Genomic DNA, 20,762 nt, shown 5'->3' with positions numbered 1-20,762 from the left:
TATAATATTTTATTTATATAGCAAGACATCTCGCTTTTATCCTTCGGTAACACACTCAGAAAATCGTTCCTTTTTTTGTTGGAAACAATAACATCTGCGGAAAACAGATTCATAGAGCACCATACTATCATCTATTTTGGGTCAGAAAAGGCTAAGGGTGAATTTATCCCTCAAATTCAACTCCCTACTTTTGGGTCAGAAAATGTTATCTGCCTTGGTACCAAATCTCATGTAACACTATAATACTTCCTCCGTTCCGTTTTAAATGAAACGTTTGCTTATTCACGCAACCCAACGCGCTTCTTTAGTCATTAATATCTATAGTTGTGTACGCGTAAAAAATATAAAAAAGTTATAATTTGATAGTATGCATCGAGACGAATCTAACAAGATCCCACTTGACTATGTTTTTCTTTATATAATAGCGATAAATTGGAGTCAAAATTGATCAATGAATAGTGTCATTTCATCCAATGTTTCATTTAAAACAGAACGGAGGAAGTACAATAATTTATGACAAGTCAGGGTTTAGAAAACATAACCCTTGACCCATTGTTTTAAAAGTAACTCATCTAACTCAAAAAGTAATCCATTTAACTTCCAAAGTAACCTTTTGGAAGAAAAAGTGAGGTTGTGTTACGATGACTTAATTGTAATGTTTTACACAAAACTTACTTTCTACCTCCGTGCCTAAGGACTAAGGCAACTGGAGAATTTGTTGTCTTTAGAGACCAAAACTAACACACTTAATCGAATCTAAAAGAATAATAAACTAATTATGTTACAAAGTCTAAACTATTCTATACAAGTTCACTTTGCGCACTTAAATGGCGTTTTGCCAGCGAACAAAGAAAGCGATTAAGCGACTTCTTAGCAGCCATCAATTTGGCATTTTTATTCGCATCTTCTTCAATGCTATTCTTGCGATCTTGCAGACTGTGCACTTTCCGGACAAGTTGCCGCAACTCCTGCATATATTATTGTGATGCAACATCCGTATAAGAAAGAGAGTAACAGAACATTGCTGTAAATTCTAGAATAGTTGAAAACAAGAAGAACGATGAAACTGTCATAATAACTTTCCATTTAATGAGGCAAATTCAGCTATACAGCATCACCTTTAGGACATACCAATATACCATTGACAATAAATAGTTCAGACAGGAGAAAGCCAATATTACTAAGGAATTTTAGTCAAATATAATCCTCCAAGGTATCCTATGTAACTCTCCAACACTCCTCAGCAACCTTCAAAGAATCTGTTACGTGGCCATACATTTCACCTCCTAATTTTAACAAAGCATATATGTGCCAAGTGCAGCCTTTAAAGTAAAACACCCTGAGAGAGTGTAAAAACTACAAAACACGAGACGATCTCCAACAAAACATGGTGCCACTATTGAGACTAAGTCAGATGATTGTCTGAGACATATAGTGACTAAGTCAGATGATTGTCTGAGACATATAGGGACTCTCCCGGAGAGATGAGCCACACATGCATCTTAACAAAGATAAGAAAGTATTGCATTCTTCATTCTTGGTAAGTAAAGCCAACATGTCGATAACATCATTTGCAATCCACTGACTCCTATATCAGAGACTGTATTTCTATGGAATTCAAATGACCTTTAGATGGATTACAAAAAGAAAAAGAAAAAGAAAATATAATACTTCATCTGCTTATCTAGTTAGATTTTTTTTTAAATGCTGGGATTATACTGATTCTGTTTCTCTTTTAGTTGTAGTGAAGTAGGTTGTTGCACACGTTAACAATTTGTTTGGTATTTTTTTTTTTTTTAGTAAAGGAAAGAAAGAGAAAGGAAGGGAAGATGTAGTTTATTGCTTTTCAAACAACACTTTATTCAATAATTCAACCTTTTTGTTCCATTTGTTCTTTCCTTTTTTTCTATTTTTTTTTTCTTTTTGATTTGTTGTTGTTGAACTTCTTCTCTTTATTTTCAAACATGAAGTAACAAGTCAATCATACACTCATCATGATCATTGTTACATGGAACGCAGATTGTTTCGGAACATGATACGGAAACGGGAACGCGGAACACAACCTCTGAAGTAAACTAGATGAACTCCCAGACCACATACCACATACCACGTACCACATTCCACGTTCCTGGCATCAATGATCATGATCTAACTCCAAGTAGCACATATCACAACATACATAACTATCAAGACAACCCAATCACTCAACTAATGCTCCCCCAAGCTAGGCTTTTGAGACAAGGATCAGATAAGGCTCAGGGGTTTGTAATGAAGGTTAGTAATTAAAACAGTCAGAAAGGCTTCAGTGAAGCTAAAGATGGAATAATGTAATCAATTACAACTTTAGAGCTAGAAATTATGAAAAGAACACCTCAATAATGTCAACATGTTGTGATGAACTGACCTAAGGTAGAGGGGCGACATGGGTAATGCATTATTAGTTTGTTATTAGTAGTAAATAAAAAGTGAGTAAGGGATGAAATGCTATAAATAGAGTAGGGAGAATGAAAGGGTAGAGAAAAATATTGTTAGGGGTTAGTTTGTTCTTGGAGAGAAAAAAGCCTCTCAAAAGCTTGTTATTAACTTTGTTTCAGTGCCAAATTCCATATGATCAATCAAAGATTAGTTTTCCTCCTTAATCTTCTTCTTTGATTTGTTTTAAGAGATTACACATGTATGCACATCAAATTTTCAAAGAGCACAAGATCAATGTCATAATCAAGGAACTAATCACGCAATAAAGACAGATGAAAGATAGGCATTCGTGGATCAAAAAATCTCACAGTCTAACCAACTAGCTCCACAATCAATGCAATTGCCACAAGTATCATGTAATCAAGAGTCATGGAAAATTGAAAATCAACTCAAGACTAACAAATAATCATGCCAACTATCATAGATTAAGAGTCAAGAAAGTCATTCAAAAAAGATAAAAAATGGGGCACATGGAAATAATCATGTACTCCCTCCGTTTCCTAAAAATCTTCCCTCTTTCCGTTTAAGTGCGTTTCCAAAAGATTTTCCCTCTTTTACTTTATTCCTTATTTGGAATTCTTTTTTCCCTTTATACCCTCTCATGTCCCTATCATATGGTCCACCATTACATTATTAATTCAATTTTATTCCCTTTCTCTCTCATACTCTAACCTTTTTTATTTGTTTATTTATCTTAACCCCTTTTTCTCTCCTACTTTACCCACCCCACACCCCCACACAAATGAATCCTCCTTGGTAAGTGTATGAACAGTAAAAAGGAAGATCTTTAGGAAACGGAGGGAGTAACCCATAATTCTCATGTCAAACTCGTATTTTTGGTGTTTTTTGTTTTATGTTTTTTTTTTTAAGAAACCAATTATATTACACTAACTATACTAGAAAGCAGTAAATAGAGAGGGATATACTTACAGAATCTTTCCCCTCTTTCCCCCAAGCTGGACTAGGCAATGACCTCGTTGCAGCAAGAGGGAAAGACAAGACTCACTCGTCATCGTCAGACGCATCTGTAGTAAAACCTCCATCGCTAGCACGTGTAACACCAAAATCAATGTGGATAGTAGTACCAACCCCAGACTGGGGAACACCATTATGGTCAGTGGGGTCAGAGGTCAGAGGTACATGTGGTGTGTACCATAAAGGATGGGTGACATCATGGGCAACAAACCCTTAGTAAAAGTAATCATGGTAAATAGAGTACATAGCATAGCACATGTCAAATTCCACGATGGTCAACCATGTATCCAATGAGATCATACGGGTGTGGATGGTAGCTTGATATGTTGTCCCTCCTCAAGGCAGTTAAGGACCGCCATAGGATCCATGGGTGTCGAGGCAGATGAGCCTTTCCTAACAGGCTGCATGTGGTAGCCAGTAGGTCTGCAGAGGTCGACGAGCAATGGGCTCTTGACCATGCATAGGAAGAAGGTACCACGAGTCTAAGCACGGTCACGGAGAAGGATATACTCTTTCTTAGCAATGAACCACCTGAATTTGTTTGTAGATTTGGTAGTTATTCATTTAGCACTGGTCATGTAATCAATGCAAACCTGAGTCGGACAGCTACGACATTGCTTATATCAGAAAGATACCCACAATGAACAACAATTACAGTAATGAGGCCACCTAAAATAATAGGTTGCCCCCTAACGTTACCATCATCAAATAGTATAGTTAAAGAAGTGGCATTCAGCTTAGTTGAGACACAAAGAGATAGAGGAGGCACAAAAGAATAATCAAACTGAGGAAACAAATAACAGCCCATCAGAAAAAAAAAAAATTCTCTTGTTTTTGACAGGAGTGGGGCTCACCACGCCTGAAAAGAGTAAATCCCAAAAGTCACCGTAAGTAACGAAGGCTAGAAAAGTGAAGATGGTTAATAGTCATATATTCAGTATTACACTACTCATCTCCTGTCAATGTCTTTCACAAGGGGGGTAATGTGGACATAGGGAAGGGGGGATGATAATCTGTAATAGGTAGGGCAAATACAGCAATATGTTGGTCTAATGTAAGCTTTCGATCCTCGCCTATAAGGCGGAATAAGATAACTTGATTTTTGTTCCCTACTTCCAATGAACTTAGATTTTCAAGGATAAAATCCCTATAGGTCCAGAAGAACATACCAAACATTGAACCTAACCCCAATTTTTCAAACAATGTCTTAGTTTCACCATAAATTTCCAAAGCATGTAAACAGTTCGAATCAACAAAGCGGGTGGAGATAATATTTCTATATTTCAGTTTTTGAAATCGTTGTTTTTGCGCTAGAGTTTTGGAAATTACCTGTGGGAAGTTCGGATCCGACGAAATTTGATTGCTTGCTTCCCCGTTTGCTCGCCTTATGCCGCAGCTCAGCACTATGTGGTGGGTGAAGGTTAGACGCCCAGCGATTTCGCCAGATTGATCAGGCGAACTTGCCTTAGCTTTTTTCTGAATTTTTTTCCCCCTTCTGAAATTAATTGTTTGTCGGGTCGGGCGAACCTGCCGAGTTAACCGGGTGAAATGTACTTAAGACATATTTTCTCACTTCGTCCAAAACTGCTTAAGCACCCTGTCCGGCAAACTCACCTGGTAGGGCGAATCCACGACTATATTTCAGCTCTTTAACACTCATTGCAAGAGAGGCAAAATGCGGGAAACTTTGAAAGTAGTAGGCCACTAGAAACCACTCTGAAGAACTCTATAAGTTGTGGCATGTGAACCAAGATGCCCACTACAATGCATACTATGACAATATTGTAGGACCCCAACTATCTCCCAATCGGCAACACATCTTCTAAATAAGCCATTTGAGCACTTCTTGTATAGAAGTGGGTCTTCCCAAATAATAGTGCTTAGCATCATGATAACACTTTTTGCGTTACCGGTAAGTCAGGAGGATGAGAACCAGCAACACAATAGTTAGCAAAATCTGCATACCATGGGGATAGAGTAGACACAACAAAGAGATGATCATCAGGAAAAGAATCATCTATGGGGCTATCGACGCTTGACTCAAATCTCAATCTGGAGAGATGATCTGTAACTACATTCACAACACCCTTCTTGTCGAAGATCTCGAAATCAAACTCTTGTAATAATAGTATCCATCTAATAAGTCATGGCTTTTGGCTTCCTTCTTAGCTAATAGATACTTTACTGGAACCTATGAGGTAGGTCCGAAACTTGTCAAGAGCACAGATAATGGCTAATAACTCATTCTCCGTAGTGGCATAATTGACCTAGGCTTCATACAATATCTTGCTGGCATAGTAGATAGCATGGAGTACTTTTTTTTTTTTTTTTGAGGTGAAGATAGCATGGAGTACTTTGTTCTTCCCTTGGCCAAGCACAACAATAACTGCATAATCACTAGCATCACCCATCATCTCGAATGGAAGACTCCAATCTGGAGGTTGTATGATAGGGGGCAATGACCAATGCTTCCTTAATCCTATCAAAAGTCTATACAAGCATCAGTAAAATCAAAAGTGGCATCCTTGAACGACAATTGAGTAAGAGGTTTCGCAATTTTTGAAAAATCTTTTATATATCTGCGATAGAATCCCGCATGACTCAAAAAACTCCTACCTTTCTCCCTTCCAAAATTTCTTCTTAACACTCAATTTTCTCCATCTTCTTCACACAAAAATTCACAAAACCTCCATTTTTTCTTCATCCCACCTCACGTCACTTATTCACAAAAATCCTCATCTTTGCACCATGTCAAGGCCGAATATGAGAAGGCAACATGAAAAGGGGAAGCAAGCAATCAAATTCCATCAGATCCAAACTTTCCACGAGCAAAAACAACGATTCCAAAAACTGAAATATAGAATTATTATTCCCGCCCGCTTTGTTGATTCGAACTGTTTGCATGCTTTGGGAATTTATGTTGAAAACTAAGACATTGTTTGAAAACGAGTTAGGCTCAATGTTTGGCATGTTTTTCTAGACCTATAGGGATCTTACCCTCGAATTTCCAAGTTCACTGGAAGTAGGGAACAAAAATCAAGTTATCCGATTATCCGATTCCGCCTTATGGGTGAGGATCGGGAGCTTACATTAGGCCAACTATATTTGGCCTACTGGTTACAAATGATCATCGCCCCCCCTCCCAGGTTCCACATTACTCCCTTGTGGAAGGCATTCACAGGAGATGAGGAGTGTAATACTCAACATATGACTGCCGACCATCTTCATTTTTCCAGCCTTCGCTACTTACAACAATTTTTTAGATTTACTCTTTTTTGGTGTGCAGAGCCTCAATCTTGTCAAAAACAGGAGATTTTTCTAATGGTCAGTTATTTATTTTCTCAATTTGATAAGGAAAATTTGTCAGAAACCACCTTTTATAATCACTTTTTTGTGAGAAACCACCTTGTAAAAAAAAATTGGTTAATTAGCCACCTTTTTAGTTCTTTTTTTGTTTGAAGCCACCACTTCCCGGAATCCGGTGGTTGACCTAGATTTTCCAGCGTTGACCATCAGATTTTCGCCATTTTTTTCCAGATTTTGGCCATTTCTTCCACTTTCACGCTTTTCCCTTCTTCTGCTAGCATCTTCCTCAGTTGAATTTTTCTTTTAGGATCAATTTAAGATCGCTTTTTTGATTTTAGAATGATCAATTTAGAAATGAAGAGTTTGAACAAGATGATTTGTTATTCCAATGGGGTCCGAGGAAGAGATTGAGATGCTCAAGAGAGAGTAAGAGAGAGATGAAGGATGATAATGGGTTTATGGGGGAAATCGGGGAAAAAAAGGAAGAAAGAAGGGTGTTATGACATCACGTGCCATCTAGGCTGGAAACTGTCAGTCAATGCCATTTTCCGACAATAGGTGGCTTCCAATAAAAAAAGAAATAAAAAGATGGCTAATTAACCAAATTTTTTTAAAAGGTGGTTTCTCACAAAAAAGTAGTTATAAAGGTGGTTTCTGACAAATTTTCCATTTGATAATTTTTGTGTTTACCCTATCTTTTTGTGTCTCAACTCAAGCGCGGACTGCCATTTTTTTTTCCTACACTCTTTGATGATAGTACCGTTAGGAGACACCTTACTGTTTTAGGTGGTCTCATTACTGTTATTGTTGTTAATTATAGATATGTTCCTTATATAAGCAATACCGTAGGTGGTGCGGTTGAAATTTGCATTGATTACTTGACCAATGCTAAATGGACAACTGTCGAATCTGCAAACAAGTTTAGGTGGGTGATTGCTAAGAAAGAGTCTATCGTTCTCCCTGAACCTACTCAGACTCGCAGTCTTACCTCGTTCCTATGCGTGGTCAAGAGCCCATTGCTCGTCGAGCTCTGAGCACCTACAACACGCAGCAAGGAAGCTTCATCCTCCTCTACACTCATGAACCCTATGATGGCCGTCCTTAATCGCCACGAGCAGGAACAACATACCCTTAGAGATGGGACGCCTTGAGCTTGGTCAGACTACCATCCAAACCCATCTGCCCTTATTGGATACACGGTTAACCACCATGGAATTCGACATGTGTTATGCTATTTACCATATTTAACATGATTACTTTCACCAGGGGCTTGTTGCCTATGATGTCACCCATCCTTCATGGTACACACCATAGTGGTGCGCCCCAGTCTGAGATGGTACTAATAGTCACGTTACTTTTGGTGTTAAGTGCTAGTGGTGGAGGTTTTACTACAAATGTGTCTGACGATGATGAGTGAGTCATGTCTTTTGAGTCTTTCCCTCTTTGTTGTAAAGAGCCCATTGTCGAGTCCAACTTAGTGGGGAAGAAATCTGTAAGTACACCGCTCTTTATTTACTGCTTTCTAGTATAGTTAGTGTTGTATATTCCTTTCTTAGGCAAAAAAAAATATAAAACAAAAAACACCAAAGATACGAGTTTGAGTTTGACATGAGAATTATGACTTTCATGATTATTTCCCTCTGCCTCAATTTTTTTTGATGACTTTCTTGACTTTTAATATATGATAGTTGGCATGAGTATTTGTTAGTCTTGAGTTGATTTTCAATCTTTCATGACCCTTGATTGCTGTAGGAGAAAGGAATTTGCTAATTCCAAACTAAAATAAGAAGAGATAGAATTGCCCAGGAAATATAATATGTGTTTTTCTCCACTATATTTTAAATGAGATTACATCTCTATTTATACTTTACATGAAATCAAGATAACCTTACAAAGTTAAAGGTAATCCTATATTTCTTGCGTGAATAAATTACAAGCAAACAATATCATTCCATTAGCTTAGAATAGATTACTGTTTTTTATATAAACTAACTAAAAATAGAATAAGTTTGTTTTTTCACACTCCCCCTCAAACTTAGATACTATTTTCTTTATACTTGTGACTTATAATGCCCATCATAGCTCTGAGCTTCTCAAATATGTCAGCTTCAAAGGCTTGGTCATTATATCAGCAACTTGTTCTTTAGAAGTGCAAAAATCAACTTCAATTTCTCCATCTTTAACAAGCTCCCGAATATAATGAAACCGGATATCAATGTGCTTGCTTCTACCATGAAACACGGGGTTCTTGGCTAAAGCGATTGCTGACTTATTGTCATAATATATTGTTGTTGGAGTATCTTGAACAAAATTTAGTTTCTCCAACATTCTTCCAAGCCATACTGCATGACATGCTCCACTTGTTAATGCAATGTACTCAACTTCAGCTGTTGATAAAGCAACTACTTGTTGCTTTTTGGAAGACCAGAAAATGATATTTCCTCCTAGATAAAAAACATATCGAGAAGTACTTTTTCGAGTGTCAATATCACCTGCCAGTCACTATCTGTGTAACGAACCAATTTTGATGTATTTGCATTGGTGTACAAAATTCCATGATATCTTGTGCCATTAATATATCGAAGAATCCTCTTTGCTTCCTGCATATGTGATTGGCGAGGTTTCTCCATATATCTGCTAATAAACCCTACTCCATAGACAATATCGGGTCTTGTGGAAGTCAAGTATCGTAGACTACCCACAATACTCTTAAAATAAGTTGGATTCACCAACTCACCGCTCCCTTCTTTCGTCATCTCTACTCTAGAAGTAGCTGCCTCCATTTTGAATTTCTTCAAAATATCCGTTGCATATTTTTGTTGCGACATAAATATGCCATCATCAGTTTGTTGTACCTCAATACCAAGAAAATATGACATCAATCCTAAGTCTGTCATTTAAAAATGATCCAACATAGCCTTCTTGAAATCTTCGAACATCTTTTGATTATTTCCAGTGAAGATCAAATCATCAACATATAGACATAAGATTAATATATCACCATCATCTTTGTTCTTCACATATAACGTGTGCTCATGTGGACATTTTTCAAAACCATCTTGAAGCAAATATGAATCAATACGAGAATACCATGCTCGTGGTGCTTTCTTCAAGCCATATAAAGCTTTCTTTAGACGATAGACCTTGTTCTTTTCACGTTTCTTTATGAAACCAGGGGGTTGCTCTACATATACTTCTTCTTGAAGTATACCATTTAGAAATGCGGTTTTAACATCCATCTGATAAACTTTCCATTTACTTTGAGCGGCAAGCGATAAAATCATACGAACAGTATCCATTCTAGATACTGGAGCAAATACTTCAAAGTAGTCAATTCCAGGCTTTTGCTTGTAGCCTTTGACTACCAATCTCGCTTTATAGCGTTCAACTTCACCGGTAGGTCTGTATTTTGTCTTATATACCCACTTCACTCCTATGGGCTTCTTCCCAACTGGTAAATTTGTGAGCTCCCATGTATCATTCTTTTCAATAGAATGAATTTCCTCTTTCATGGCTTGAACCCACTTCTCAGCTGCAACTTCTTCAAATAAGACTGGATCACAATCGGCAAACAAACGGAAATTCACCAACGATTCATCAGTGATATCTTCATCTGTATCAGCATCATCTCTCGATACTACATAATCTTTAAATTTGGAAGGCATAACACGTTTTCTAGGACCTAGTTTATTCGGAGAGGAAGGATTTGAAGATGTTGTTTTCACAATAGGACTATCTTTTGACGTTGACCTCGAAGCTGTGGAATCAATGGTCTTACTAGCATCATCAAGAGATTTCTCTTCAGTAACAACCTCATTTGATTTGCTGATTATAACATCTCCGTTTACAGGATCATATAATTTATAACCCTTAGTTGACTTACTATAGCCAATAAAAATCCATTTTCGACTTTTATCATCAAGTTTCTTCCTCTTCTGATCTGGTACGTGCGCATAAGCAACACAACCGAATACTCGCAAATGGGATACATCGGGCTTATCGCCACTCCATGCTTCTGCTGGTGTCATTCAACGAACACTCTTCGTGGGACAAATGTTTAATAGATATGCAGCACAATCTACCGCTTCTGCCCATAATGGCTTTGGCAAAGATTTTGCCTTCAACATACTTCTTGCCATCTCAAATATAGTTCTATTCTTTCTCTCAGCTATTCCATTTTGTTGTGGTGTATAGCTAGTTGTCAATTGTCGATGAATGCCTTCTTTCTTACAATAATCATAAAATTCATCGGATGTAAATTCTCCTCCACGATCGGATCTCAATGTCTTCAAAACAAAACCACTTTGCTTTTCAACAAATGCCTTGAATTCTTTGAACTTTTCAAATGCTTCGGATTTCTTCTTCAGAAAATAAACCCAATTTTTCCTGCTAAAATCATCTACAAAGAGTAAAAAATATCTTTTCTTACCAAGAGACTCCACCTCAACAAGTCCACATATATTTGTATGGACCGATTCCAATGGTTTTGAAGCACACCTTGATTTCCCAATAGGAAAACAGTCTCGGTGATGCTTCCCGAGAATGTAGCCTTCACAAAGGTTGTCAGGTACATCAATTATAGGCAAACCTGACACCATCTCCTCCTGTGCTAATAACTTCAAACCGCGAAAATTTAAATGACCATAACGTAAATGCCATAACCAGTTGTGATCATCCATCATCACCTGAAAACTCATGACATCTTTCGGCCGAAGAAGTAAAGGAAACATTATATTTTTTGTCATTCTCACTTTAGTTATTGTTTTGTTATTTTTTCCTTTAATTTCACAGACACCATGTTCAATGTTGATTTTGTGACCTTTTTCTGTGAGTTGACCCAAACTCAATAAATTCCAAAATATCCCAGGTACATAATATACATCAACAATAGTAACATTAGTACCGTCTTTTGACTGGATATTAATGTTTCCTTTATCTTTGACAAGAACTTTGCTTTTATTTCCAAAGCTGACTTCTCCGTGCACAGATTCATCCAAGAAGGAGAATAACTCCTTTCCAGTCATATGATTGCTGTAACCTGTATCTAGATACCAAACATTGCTAGTCTCAGTATCCGAACCTTCTTTACAAGCCAAAGCTAAGCTTTCCTCGGCTTCAACGACATTAACTCGTTCATTGTGATTTTCTTTCAATTTGGTTCGACATTCAGATGCATAATGTCCGAAGTTTTCACACCAGTGACACTGAATTTTTGATTTATCACGGCGTACAAACGGTGTCTTTTTCGAGTCTCCAGACTCCAGTAGATCTGCTTTCCACATTTTTATCTCTGTTATAAGAAGAGAAATTACTACCTCTTCCTCTACCACGACCTCGTCCACGACCACCATGGTAACCACCACGGTTGCTCACATTTGCTCTAGTTTGCAAAGCTTGTTCTGAATTGGAACTTTTACCTCGTTGTCTCATTCTTTGCTCATGAGATGTCAACGAGCTCAACAACCTTTCAATGGACAAGGTTGACAAATTGTGTGCTTCTTCGATAGCGGAAACGATACCATCAAAATCACTATTTAGAGATCGTATAACCTTTTGTACAACTCTTTCATCTTCAACATTTTCACCGTTAATTCTCATTTGATTGATAATTAATTATACACGGTCAAAATAGGCTGATATTGATTCTGAGTCATCCATGCATAGTGACTCGAATTCCCCTCGTAGGCTCCGTTTGGTAGGGCGTAAAACGTTTTCCCGGAAAACTGTTTTCCTCTATTTTCAATTTTACATTGTTTGGTTGGCAAAAGAGTGTAAAATCATTTTCCCTTGGGGTAAAATTACTCTCCCAATGATGGAAAACCATTTTCCTTTCAAAATGAAGGGAAAACTATTTTCCTTATCTCTCTTGTACACTCTTCTCACTACCTCTTTACTTTCCCTTTCATTTTCCTTTCATTTTATCATTTTTTTTACATCGAACCAAACAACGGAAAACTAATTTTGGAATTGTGTTTTCCATTGTAAATTGTTTTCCATGAAAATCATTTTACACTGAAAATGTTTTACGCCCTACCAAACGGAGCCGTAGTGTTTGCAAACGTATCTGCTTGACACGTTCATCACCTTTGAAAGAACTTCGCAAAATTTTCCATGCTTCATGCGATGTTTTTGCCATAGATATTTTTATAAATACAGGCTCCTCCACTGCCTGAAAAATATGATATAACGCCTTTTGATCTTTTCGGCGTGTTTCCAATAAAGTATTTTTGGCATCCTGACTAAGTGCAGCATATGTCGCTGCCTCGGTAACATCTGTGAAACCATTCTCCACTATACTCCACATGTCTTGAGAACGGAAAAACACCTTTAATTGAATGGACCAATTATCATAGTTTTTCTCGCGAGTTGAACTTGCACTGTGTTATTTGTAGCTGCTGCCATTATTCAAATAACAAACTTGCAAAATATAGAAACTAGTCCTAGCTCTGATACCATATGTAGGAGAAAGGAATTTGCTAATTCCAAACTATAATAAGAAGAGATAGAATTGCCCAGGTAATATAATATATGTGTTTTTCTCCACTATATTTTAAACGAGATTACATCTCTATTTATACTTTACATGAAATCAAGATAACCTTACAAAGTTAAAGGTAATCCTATATTTCTTGCGTGAATAAATTTACAAGCAAACAATATCATTCCATTAGCTTAGAATAGATTACTGTTTTTTATATAAACTAACTAAAAATAGAATAAGTTTTTTTTTTCACAATTGCATGATACTTGTGGCACTTACATTGATTGTAGAGCTAAGTTGGTGAGACTATGAGATTTCTTGAGCGATGGATGCCTATCTTTCATCCAGTCTTCCTCTTTGTTGTGTGATTAGTTCCTCGATTATGGCATTGATCTTGATTTTGATCTTGTACTCTTTGAATATTTGATGTGCATACATATTGACATGATTGAAACGTTCTTTTCATAATTTCTAGCTCCAGAGTTGTAATTGATTACATTATTCCATCTCTAGCCCGCTAAAGCCTTTATGACTGTTTTGATTACCTTCATTACAAGTCCATTAGCCTTATTTGATTCTTGTTCCAAGCCTAGCTTGGGGGAGCCTTAATTGAGTGATTGGGTTGTCTTGATAGTTCTTTATGTTTGTGATGTGTGCTAGTTCGAGTTAGATCATGATGAGTGTATGATCGACTTGTTACTTCATGTTTGAAAAGAAAGAAAAGTTCAACAACAAATCAGAAAAAAAAGGAAAGAATAAATGGAAGAAAAAGAACAAAAAGGTTAAACTATTGAATAAAACGTTGTTTGAAAAGCAAAACAAGTTCAAGGAAAGTGAAAATGGTGTTGAGTTGAGAAAGTGAATGTGATTGATATTTTGTAGAAGTTAGTAGTTGAAGTTATGAAAGTCAGTCTATGCTCCTCCATACTTGGTTTATCCACCACAGTCCCAAATTATTCCATACCCTTAACTTCAGCCCCATTACAACCCTTATAAGTACTCATGGTTTTTATGTGTTAGCATTATCTGATTAAAAGTGAGTAAAAGGATCAAAGGTAAAGAGTAACAGTCATTGTTGAGTCGACTGAACTAGGTTGAGTGTCATTATGTGTTGGGTCTATGGTAGTATATGAAGCTCATGGAGGTGTATGGGTGTGGAGATGAGGTTGCGTAGAAGGAAAACGTCATTTGGGACATAAGGCTAACTTGAATGGACATATCTTTCAATCTATAAATGATTTTGAGGTGATTCAAAGTGGGTGATGCTTGTTCCGAGAGCTTTCCAATGATAGGTCATATGTCCAATTCCGGTGAGAAACGAGAAAGTTATGACGGTTTTACGAAGAACTGACGAAACTGACGAGTTTCATCAGTGTTCTGTCCGCCCGCGGGCTAGGACCCTGCGCCCGCGGGATGTCGAGCTGCGGGTTTTCGATTTTCCGGGTTTTCTTTTGTTTAATGATTAGGTGCCCTAATTATAATTATTAAATTCTTCATCTCTAAACACATATTTGAGAGAGAAAAAATTGTAGAGAGAGTTCTTGAGTGCTTTTGTAATCTTTCTTGAATATTCATCGATTCCTAGTGCAGATTCGTGGTTTTTCTCCCAGTTTTTGGGTTTCCACGTAAAATTTCTGGTGTGTTCTTTCCTGCTTTATTATTTGATATTCTATTATTGTTTGCTATTATTCTTAGATTGATAGTCAATAGAACTTACATTATGTTACCTTCTAAACATAAGAGAGTAGTGAGTTGGGAAGGGACATATGGTGGGAATAGAGAGTGATCGGGTACGTCTTTTTCCTGCCACAAAAATGAGATGGAGTGTCTTCCCTTGTGAGCACCATCTTAGCATTGCATGATATGCATAGTGACCCTGCTTGATTGTCTTTCTCGGTGATTGGTTGTTGGATTGATATGATTGATTGATGATGATACATGCGTTCTTGATTGATTTTGAGTCCACAAATACTTTAGAACTGAATTTTCTAAGGGGTGAAACAATTATATCTTGTAACTCATTTGTGTACTTTTGCTTAGGGACAAGCAAAAAGGTTAGCTTGGGGGATTTTGATGTGTCTATTTTATATAGATCATTTAGCTCAATTCTCTTAGCTATGAGTAAAAGAGCTCGTTTTTTCGTATGATTTGATATGTTTGGACTTGTTTCTATGTGTTAGATGTTTTGTTCAGATTAGGCATCTAGGGCGTTAATTTGAGTTACGGAACAAAAGTCTAGTGGTCACATGTAGCCCATAGAAGATCCAAGAAGTTGTACAAGAGATTTTGACGAAGAATGCATGGAAAAAGCTAAGGAACTGCTCTCGCTCGGTTGACCATAGCTCAACTTTGTGAACTTCCTTTGAGGAATTTGTTCGGTTGTCACTACATCTTTGAGATTGAGCAGAGCACAATGGTCCATAAGACTTCACCCCTTCTCAAACCTAAAGGTAAGGTACATATGAGATCATTGCCTACAGTAGCGAAGGCCCCTAGTGAGGAGGGGTAAAATTTTCTTCCCCATATGCCTAAATCGATAAGTGATCTCCATTATTGCTCACTTCGATCATTGCTTTTCTTAGCTTTTACTCATTTCCTAAATTCAATTTCCCGACCACCAAGGTTTGACGAGCCTATCAATATATAACATTCTTAAGTGAGCATATGGTTGAATTACATGGGGACTTGCATGCAAACGATTCAGTACTAACATAGTATCAGTTCTTGGCTTAGAGCTTCTTGATTTTGATCTGCATTTGGACTAAACTCTTCTTTTGCTTGCAGGGTTCCCTTCCTTCCACAACCATTTCTCACAACTTTGTTTTGCTGTTTTCACTTGATAGTGATTTACGGGTGTACATCACTGACAATTGAAGATCTGTCATGTACTGTACATAAATCACTAGAAAAAGAAATTTATATGTTACTTTTGACCACGTACATTGACCGCTGGTTATTAGAGATTCGTAGCTAGCTACAAAAATACATGTCCAACACAACAAGGTATGGGTTTACAGACCTTCTGCCCCAGATGAATGAAAATAGTGAAAGGGAGATAATTTAAGAAAAATCAACATAATAGTATCATCTATTCATGCGACATCGACCATAAGATGCACCAGTAAGGAAAGTGAAGAGTGAGGATTATAGATATTTTAGAAGTCAAGGGAAGCCAACAAAGACTTGCATTAAGGGAGTTAAACATGATGTGAAAAAGATGGGTTTGCAAGAGCACGTAGAGCTAAATATAAGTGAATGAGGAAGAGAATTTTTGTGGATGAGCGCATGTAGAGCTAAATATAAGTGAATGAGGAAGAGAATTTTTGTGGATGAGCGCAGGTTATAAATTCTATTTATGAAGCTGATCCCATCTTTTAGGATTTGGCATTGTTGTGTATTTCATTTCTATTTAGTCAACAAAAAGTGGAACAAAACCAAGTAAGAAGTGAAGCAGATCTTGATCTCAAAAACAAAAAAAAAAGTTGGCAAATTTCTAAAAATAAAAGCACAAGTACTTCTGACAAGCATCCATCAACATGTAGATAGTTCACTGAAAAGGGAGTCCTAAATTTGCAAACCTGACCAAATCGCAATGGAAGGCGTCAGTTAATCACATCCAAGATTTGAAATGTTAATTCCTGTTTGCTTATAGTGTATATCAAGTACATTTATAATTGTATGTCAATTGTAGTGGAGAAAGGATAAGTGCGTGCAGGAAGGTGAGCAGGTGCCTGACATGGTGGATTCTAATAAAGCAGAAGATAAAAAAAAATTTAAAAAATGAGAGAAAACAGAAGAGACAGAGAGTAAACAGAAAGAGAAGGCGAATATTTATACTGGTGCCCGGTGGCGATTGGCATAGCTCTGTAGCAAGTAATTTACTTAATATTAAGAGTTCAAACAAGTGAAAGCTTTGAAATCCATTAGTTGGAAAATCACAAATGGTCGCCAGCAAAAGTGTTAGTGGGAAAAAATTGGAGCTATAGTGTCAATGAGGAGATGAGAGAGAGTCCTTAGGGACTTGACAGCCAGTTTTGTAAAATATAGCAGGAGCAGAAGTGGAAAAAAGTTTCAACAAGTAGCTGAGATATTATGATGCTAAAGATACTAGTTCATTAAGCTGCCTATTTCAGCTTCCTTGTATTTTCTTAAGCTCCCTTAGATTTTAATAGGCTACCTAATAAACACATTCAAAATTTTGTGTAAGCTGATTGACTTTGGTCAAATGAGCTTTCAGCTAGCTTATTCACCTGGCCAAAAAGCCTCTACATATTGAAAACTGCAATACTTTCTACACATTCAGAGATTATTCTACATACTCAAAACCACAATATTGCAAAGATAATCTTACTTGGCGGTCAAAATCCACAATGTCAATAGAATAGACTTCATTGCTTGTCTGGATATCTTTTTTGATAAAACCGTCAAACCATTTGGTTCCTAGCATGACATGATCACCAGAATCCTGTATAATTACGAGTTAAGCAAGTTATATTTACAGAAACTTAGTAGCTTCAAAGACTCTCAAAGAAGATGTGACACATAAATTTCCTAATTTTGTTATATGTTTGTAGAGGTCTCTAGAGCCTAACATCACTACCATCCTCCATGCTCATAACTGACTCAATCTCTCTCCAAAGTATCTGAGTGGGGTACAAAGATGCAGTTAAAAAATAAAAACATACTAGAAAATTTATCTTCGTGTTCATTACTGCCTATGAGAAGGAAGAGAAGGCAACAAGAGAAAACATTTATGATTTTTGACACCTTTGGTTTTGATGATACCTAAAACCAGATCAGTAGTCTCTTTCACACCAAGGTTAGTTTAGCATCAAACTTCAGAATTGCATGTTACTAGGTATATATCAGAAATCGTACAGAAATGCCAACCTATGGTTGAAAATCTTTGTAATTATCATGATAATCCATTACTCCAATCATATTGATATCTTTGTCAACACAGGCTAACACCAAAGACGTCAGTAAACATGAAAGTGCACAAATGCTTGAAGTCTCATGATAGATTACCCTATCATACAACATATCTATCCTGAGTTCTGACAACAATCACTGAAGAAGTCAAAAAAAATGGGAGCTAAATTTCACTATTGCTTCACACTATCTATTAGACAGAGTCAATACCTCATCTTCCTCCTCAGGTTCAGATTCTAATTCATCAAGCTCTTCTTCAGGGCTTTCATCAACTGATTTCCCGGAACCTGCTATTGCCTGAAGCCTAGATTGATCACCATCTTTGGTTGCTTGAATTAAAGCTCCAAGCAAATCTGGCTCAGCATCCCGAAGCAACTTCCCTGCCAAACAGAGTTCAATTATCATGCATATTCATACAGATTGCAAGCATTTTTAACGTCTACTGCAATACAGTATAAGTGCAAAGTACACCACTCATTCATTTAGTATAAGTGCACTAAACACGAAACTCACAGCAGATCACATGATTGCAAACCCAAAACAATAAAGCTTTTTACCATTGAATCTCTACCTCATATAATGTAAACGCATTCGATACACAAACATCCAACACATCAATATAGACAAACAATTATCAGGCATATACCCATTACACCAAAGAACAATAGTAATAATTACCTATATAGTTAAACTGCCTTCTTTTCCCCTCACGAACATCAGCTCCTAATTTCTGCAGCATAAATGCAAACACTTCAAGCACAATTCGACCCTCGCTTTGATTTTACAACTACTTTTAGCCTGCTATTTAAGTGATACTCAAAACTACATTTCACTATCTCACCCACCTTAACCACCATTAGAGCCTCAAAAACCTCTTCCTCCAATGAAGCCGCCCTGCAAACAAATTTCATTCAACAAAACAAACAAATAAATAAATAATCACCTAAATTAGCACAACACCACTTCATTATGTATACCCCAATCTTCACCAAATTAAAATAAAAAATTAAAAAAGAACAGCATTCCCAAAAAAGCACAAAAATATCAAAACCCACTTCACTCCATAGTGCTCCTTCTCACGCTTTTTTCGCACATTTTAGTGCAACAAATCTTCTAGGAGCACATAGTTCTACGTGCTCCAGATCGCATGTAAGTATGTAACAGTATGCAACTTCACAATCTGCTATAATCTTCACTAAAATGTAAACAAGAAAGAAACCCAGAAAAAACAGTTTTATACCGACTTCAATACTGCCTTAATCTTCACCAAACTCAAAACCCAAAAAAAAAAGGGAAGAAAAAAAAAAACTGAACTTGAGAATACGTTTGATTTGAGAAGTGGAGAAAGAAGCTAGGTCAATTCCCCAACGAACAGCTTCACGAGCTGCACGTTTGGCTTCATTGCGGCTTTTTCTTTGGTTCTTCTTATCATCCTCTGCATTTTTGTCATCTTTTGGTTCTACAACACTGATGTTGTTGTTGTTCCTCTTTTCGAGGTCGATTTCGCGGGGAGGGCGGAGAGCGCGCGGCGAAATGTGGGCGTGGCGGCGGAGTGAGAGGAGAGAGAGACGATGTGCCGTCGTGATTGTTGTTTGAGAAGAGAGAAAATGGAGTATTTGTCGGTGGAATAGCGGCGTTGCTGCAGCTCGTACCACCTGCGCCATGACTTTTGTTTGTCTCTCTAGTCTCTCCTCTTTTTTTTGGTTTTGGCGAAGATGAAGAAGTTGGGACTGAAGATGAGGAAAAAGGGAGAGGAGATGTTTTGTTTAAAAAACAAAATGGCGTCGCCCGGGTTCGAACCGGAGACCTTCAGTGTGTTAGACTGACGTGATAACCAACTACACCACGACACCTTCGTATTATTCTGATCATGTATAATCTCTATATACCTTAGTTTTCAAGGTAAATCAATCATATGACTAGTGTGAGCTTCTTTTCATTGTCTCGAATAGGGGTGATAATGAGACTGGCCGATTCGCGAACACTTTGGAGTCGGCTCAATCAAAGCTCAACTTCGTTGTGGTTTGTCTGGAATTCGGGCTCAGCTTGAGGCTTAAACATGCAAAGTTGAACTAGGCAAAACTTGATTCAAAAAGCTCGTGAATAGCTCAATTATTATTTTATATATCTTTAAAATTATATTAAGTATTACTTTTTTAATATTAACTTATGTAACATTACATTTTACTACATTGGGAAAAAAAACAATAAGTTAATAATACATTGACACAAAAATGATTAATTCTTGATCGACTATATGATGAGACATTAGCTCTAATACACAAAACGGGTTTAGCTACTTTAATTGGATGAGGTATTAGCTCAAATACACAAAACGACTTTAACTACTTTAATTCGATAATATCATTATTAGTTGAAAACATAAGAGAATGTTGAAAATTATGAAAATAAGCAGCGAAACAGGTTTGTTGAGACTTGTTACAACTTTCATGATTATAGTGACCTATCGGTTGACTTGGATAAGGGAATACATTGAAACAAATAATAACAAGTGAATGTTAGATTAAATAATAACATTAATAAAGGTAAGAAGAGAAATAATAATTAATTAATTAATTACTAGAGTTTTAGG

General features: G+C 36.9%; 1 protein-coding gene and 1 non-coding gene across 5 annotated transcripts; both read right to left on the bottom strand.

Annotated features, from left to right (window-relative positions):
• Window positions 1-573: 573 nt before the first annotated feature.
• Window positions 574-19,968, bottom strand: LOC104905124 (hypothetical protein). Of its 4 annotated transcripts, XR_007275507.2 has the most exons (7): window positions 19,484-19,958; window positions 19,015-19,063; window positions 18,848-18,899; window positions 18,380-18,549; window positions 17,589-17,702; window positions 3,406-3,520; window positions 753-968 (listed from the first exon to the last, which is right to left on the bottom strand). XR_007275507.2 is itself a non-coding variant. In XM_010693573.4 (6 exons), the coding sequence occupies exons 1-6, from the start codon at window positions 19,831-19,833 to the stop codon at window positions 801-803; spliced, it is 903 nt and encodes a 300-aa protein (XP_010691875.2). In that variant the 5' UTR covers window positions 19,834-19,948; the 3' UTR covers window positions 574-800. The 4 variants fall into 4 exon arrangements, 3 of the variants coding, with proteins under 3 accessions (XP_010691875.2, XP_048502849.1, XP_048502846.1); XM_010693573.4 differs by lacking the exon at window positions 3,406-3,520 and having other exon boundaries at window positions 574-968; window positions 19,484-19,948; XM_048646892.2 differs by lacking the exons at window positions 753-968; window positions 3,406-3,520 and adding an exon at window positions 3,532-3,981 and having other exon boundaries at window positions 19,484-19,957.
• Window positions 19,949-20,022, bottom strand: TRNAV-AAC (transfer RNA valine (anticodon AAC)). Its single transcript has one exon. It is a non-coding gene; the product is annotated as a tRNA-Val (tRNA).
• Window positions 20,023-20,762: the final 740 nt, after the last annotated feature.

This window comes from Beta vulgaris, chromosome 1 (genome assembly GCF_026745355.1).
Source record: "Beta vulgaris subsp. vulgaris cultivar EL10 chromosome 1, EL10.2, whole genome shotgun sequence".
NCBI lineage: Eukaryota > Viridiplantae > Streptophyta > Magnoliopsida > Caryophyllales > Amaranthaceae > Beta > Beta vulgaris.
Note: the sequence above shows the minus strand (reverse complement) of the source record. Positions and strands in the feature narration are given on the sequence as shown.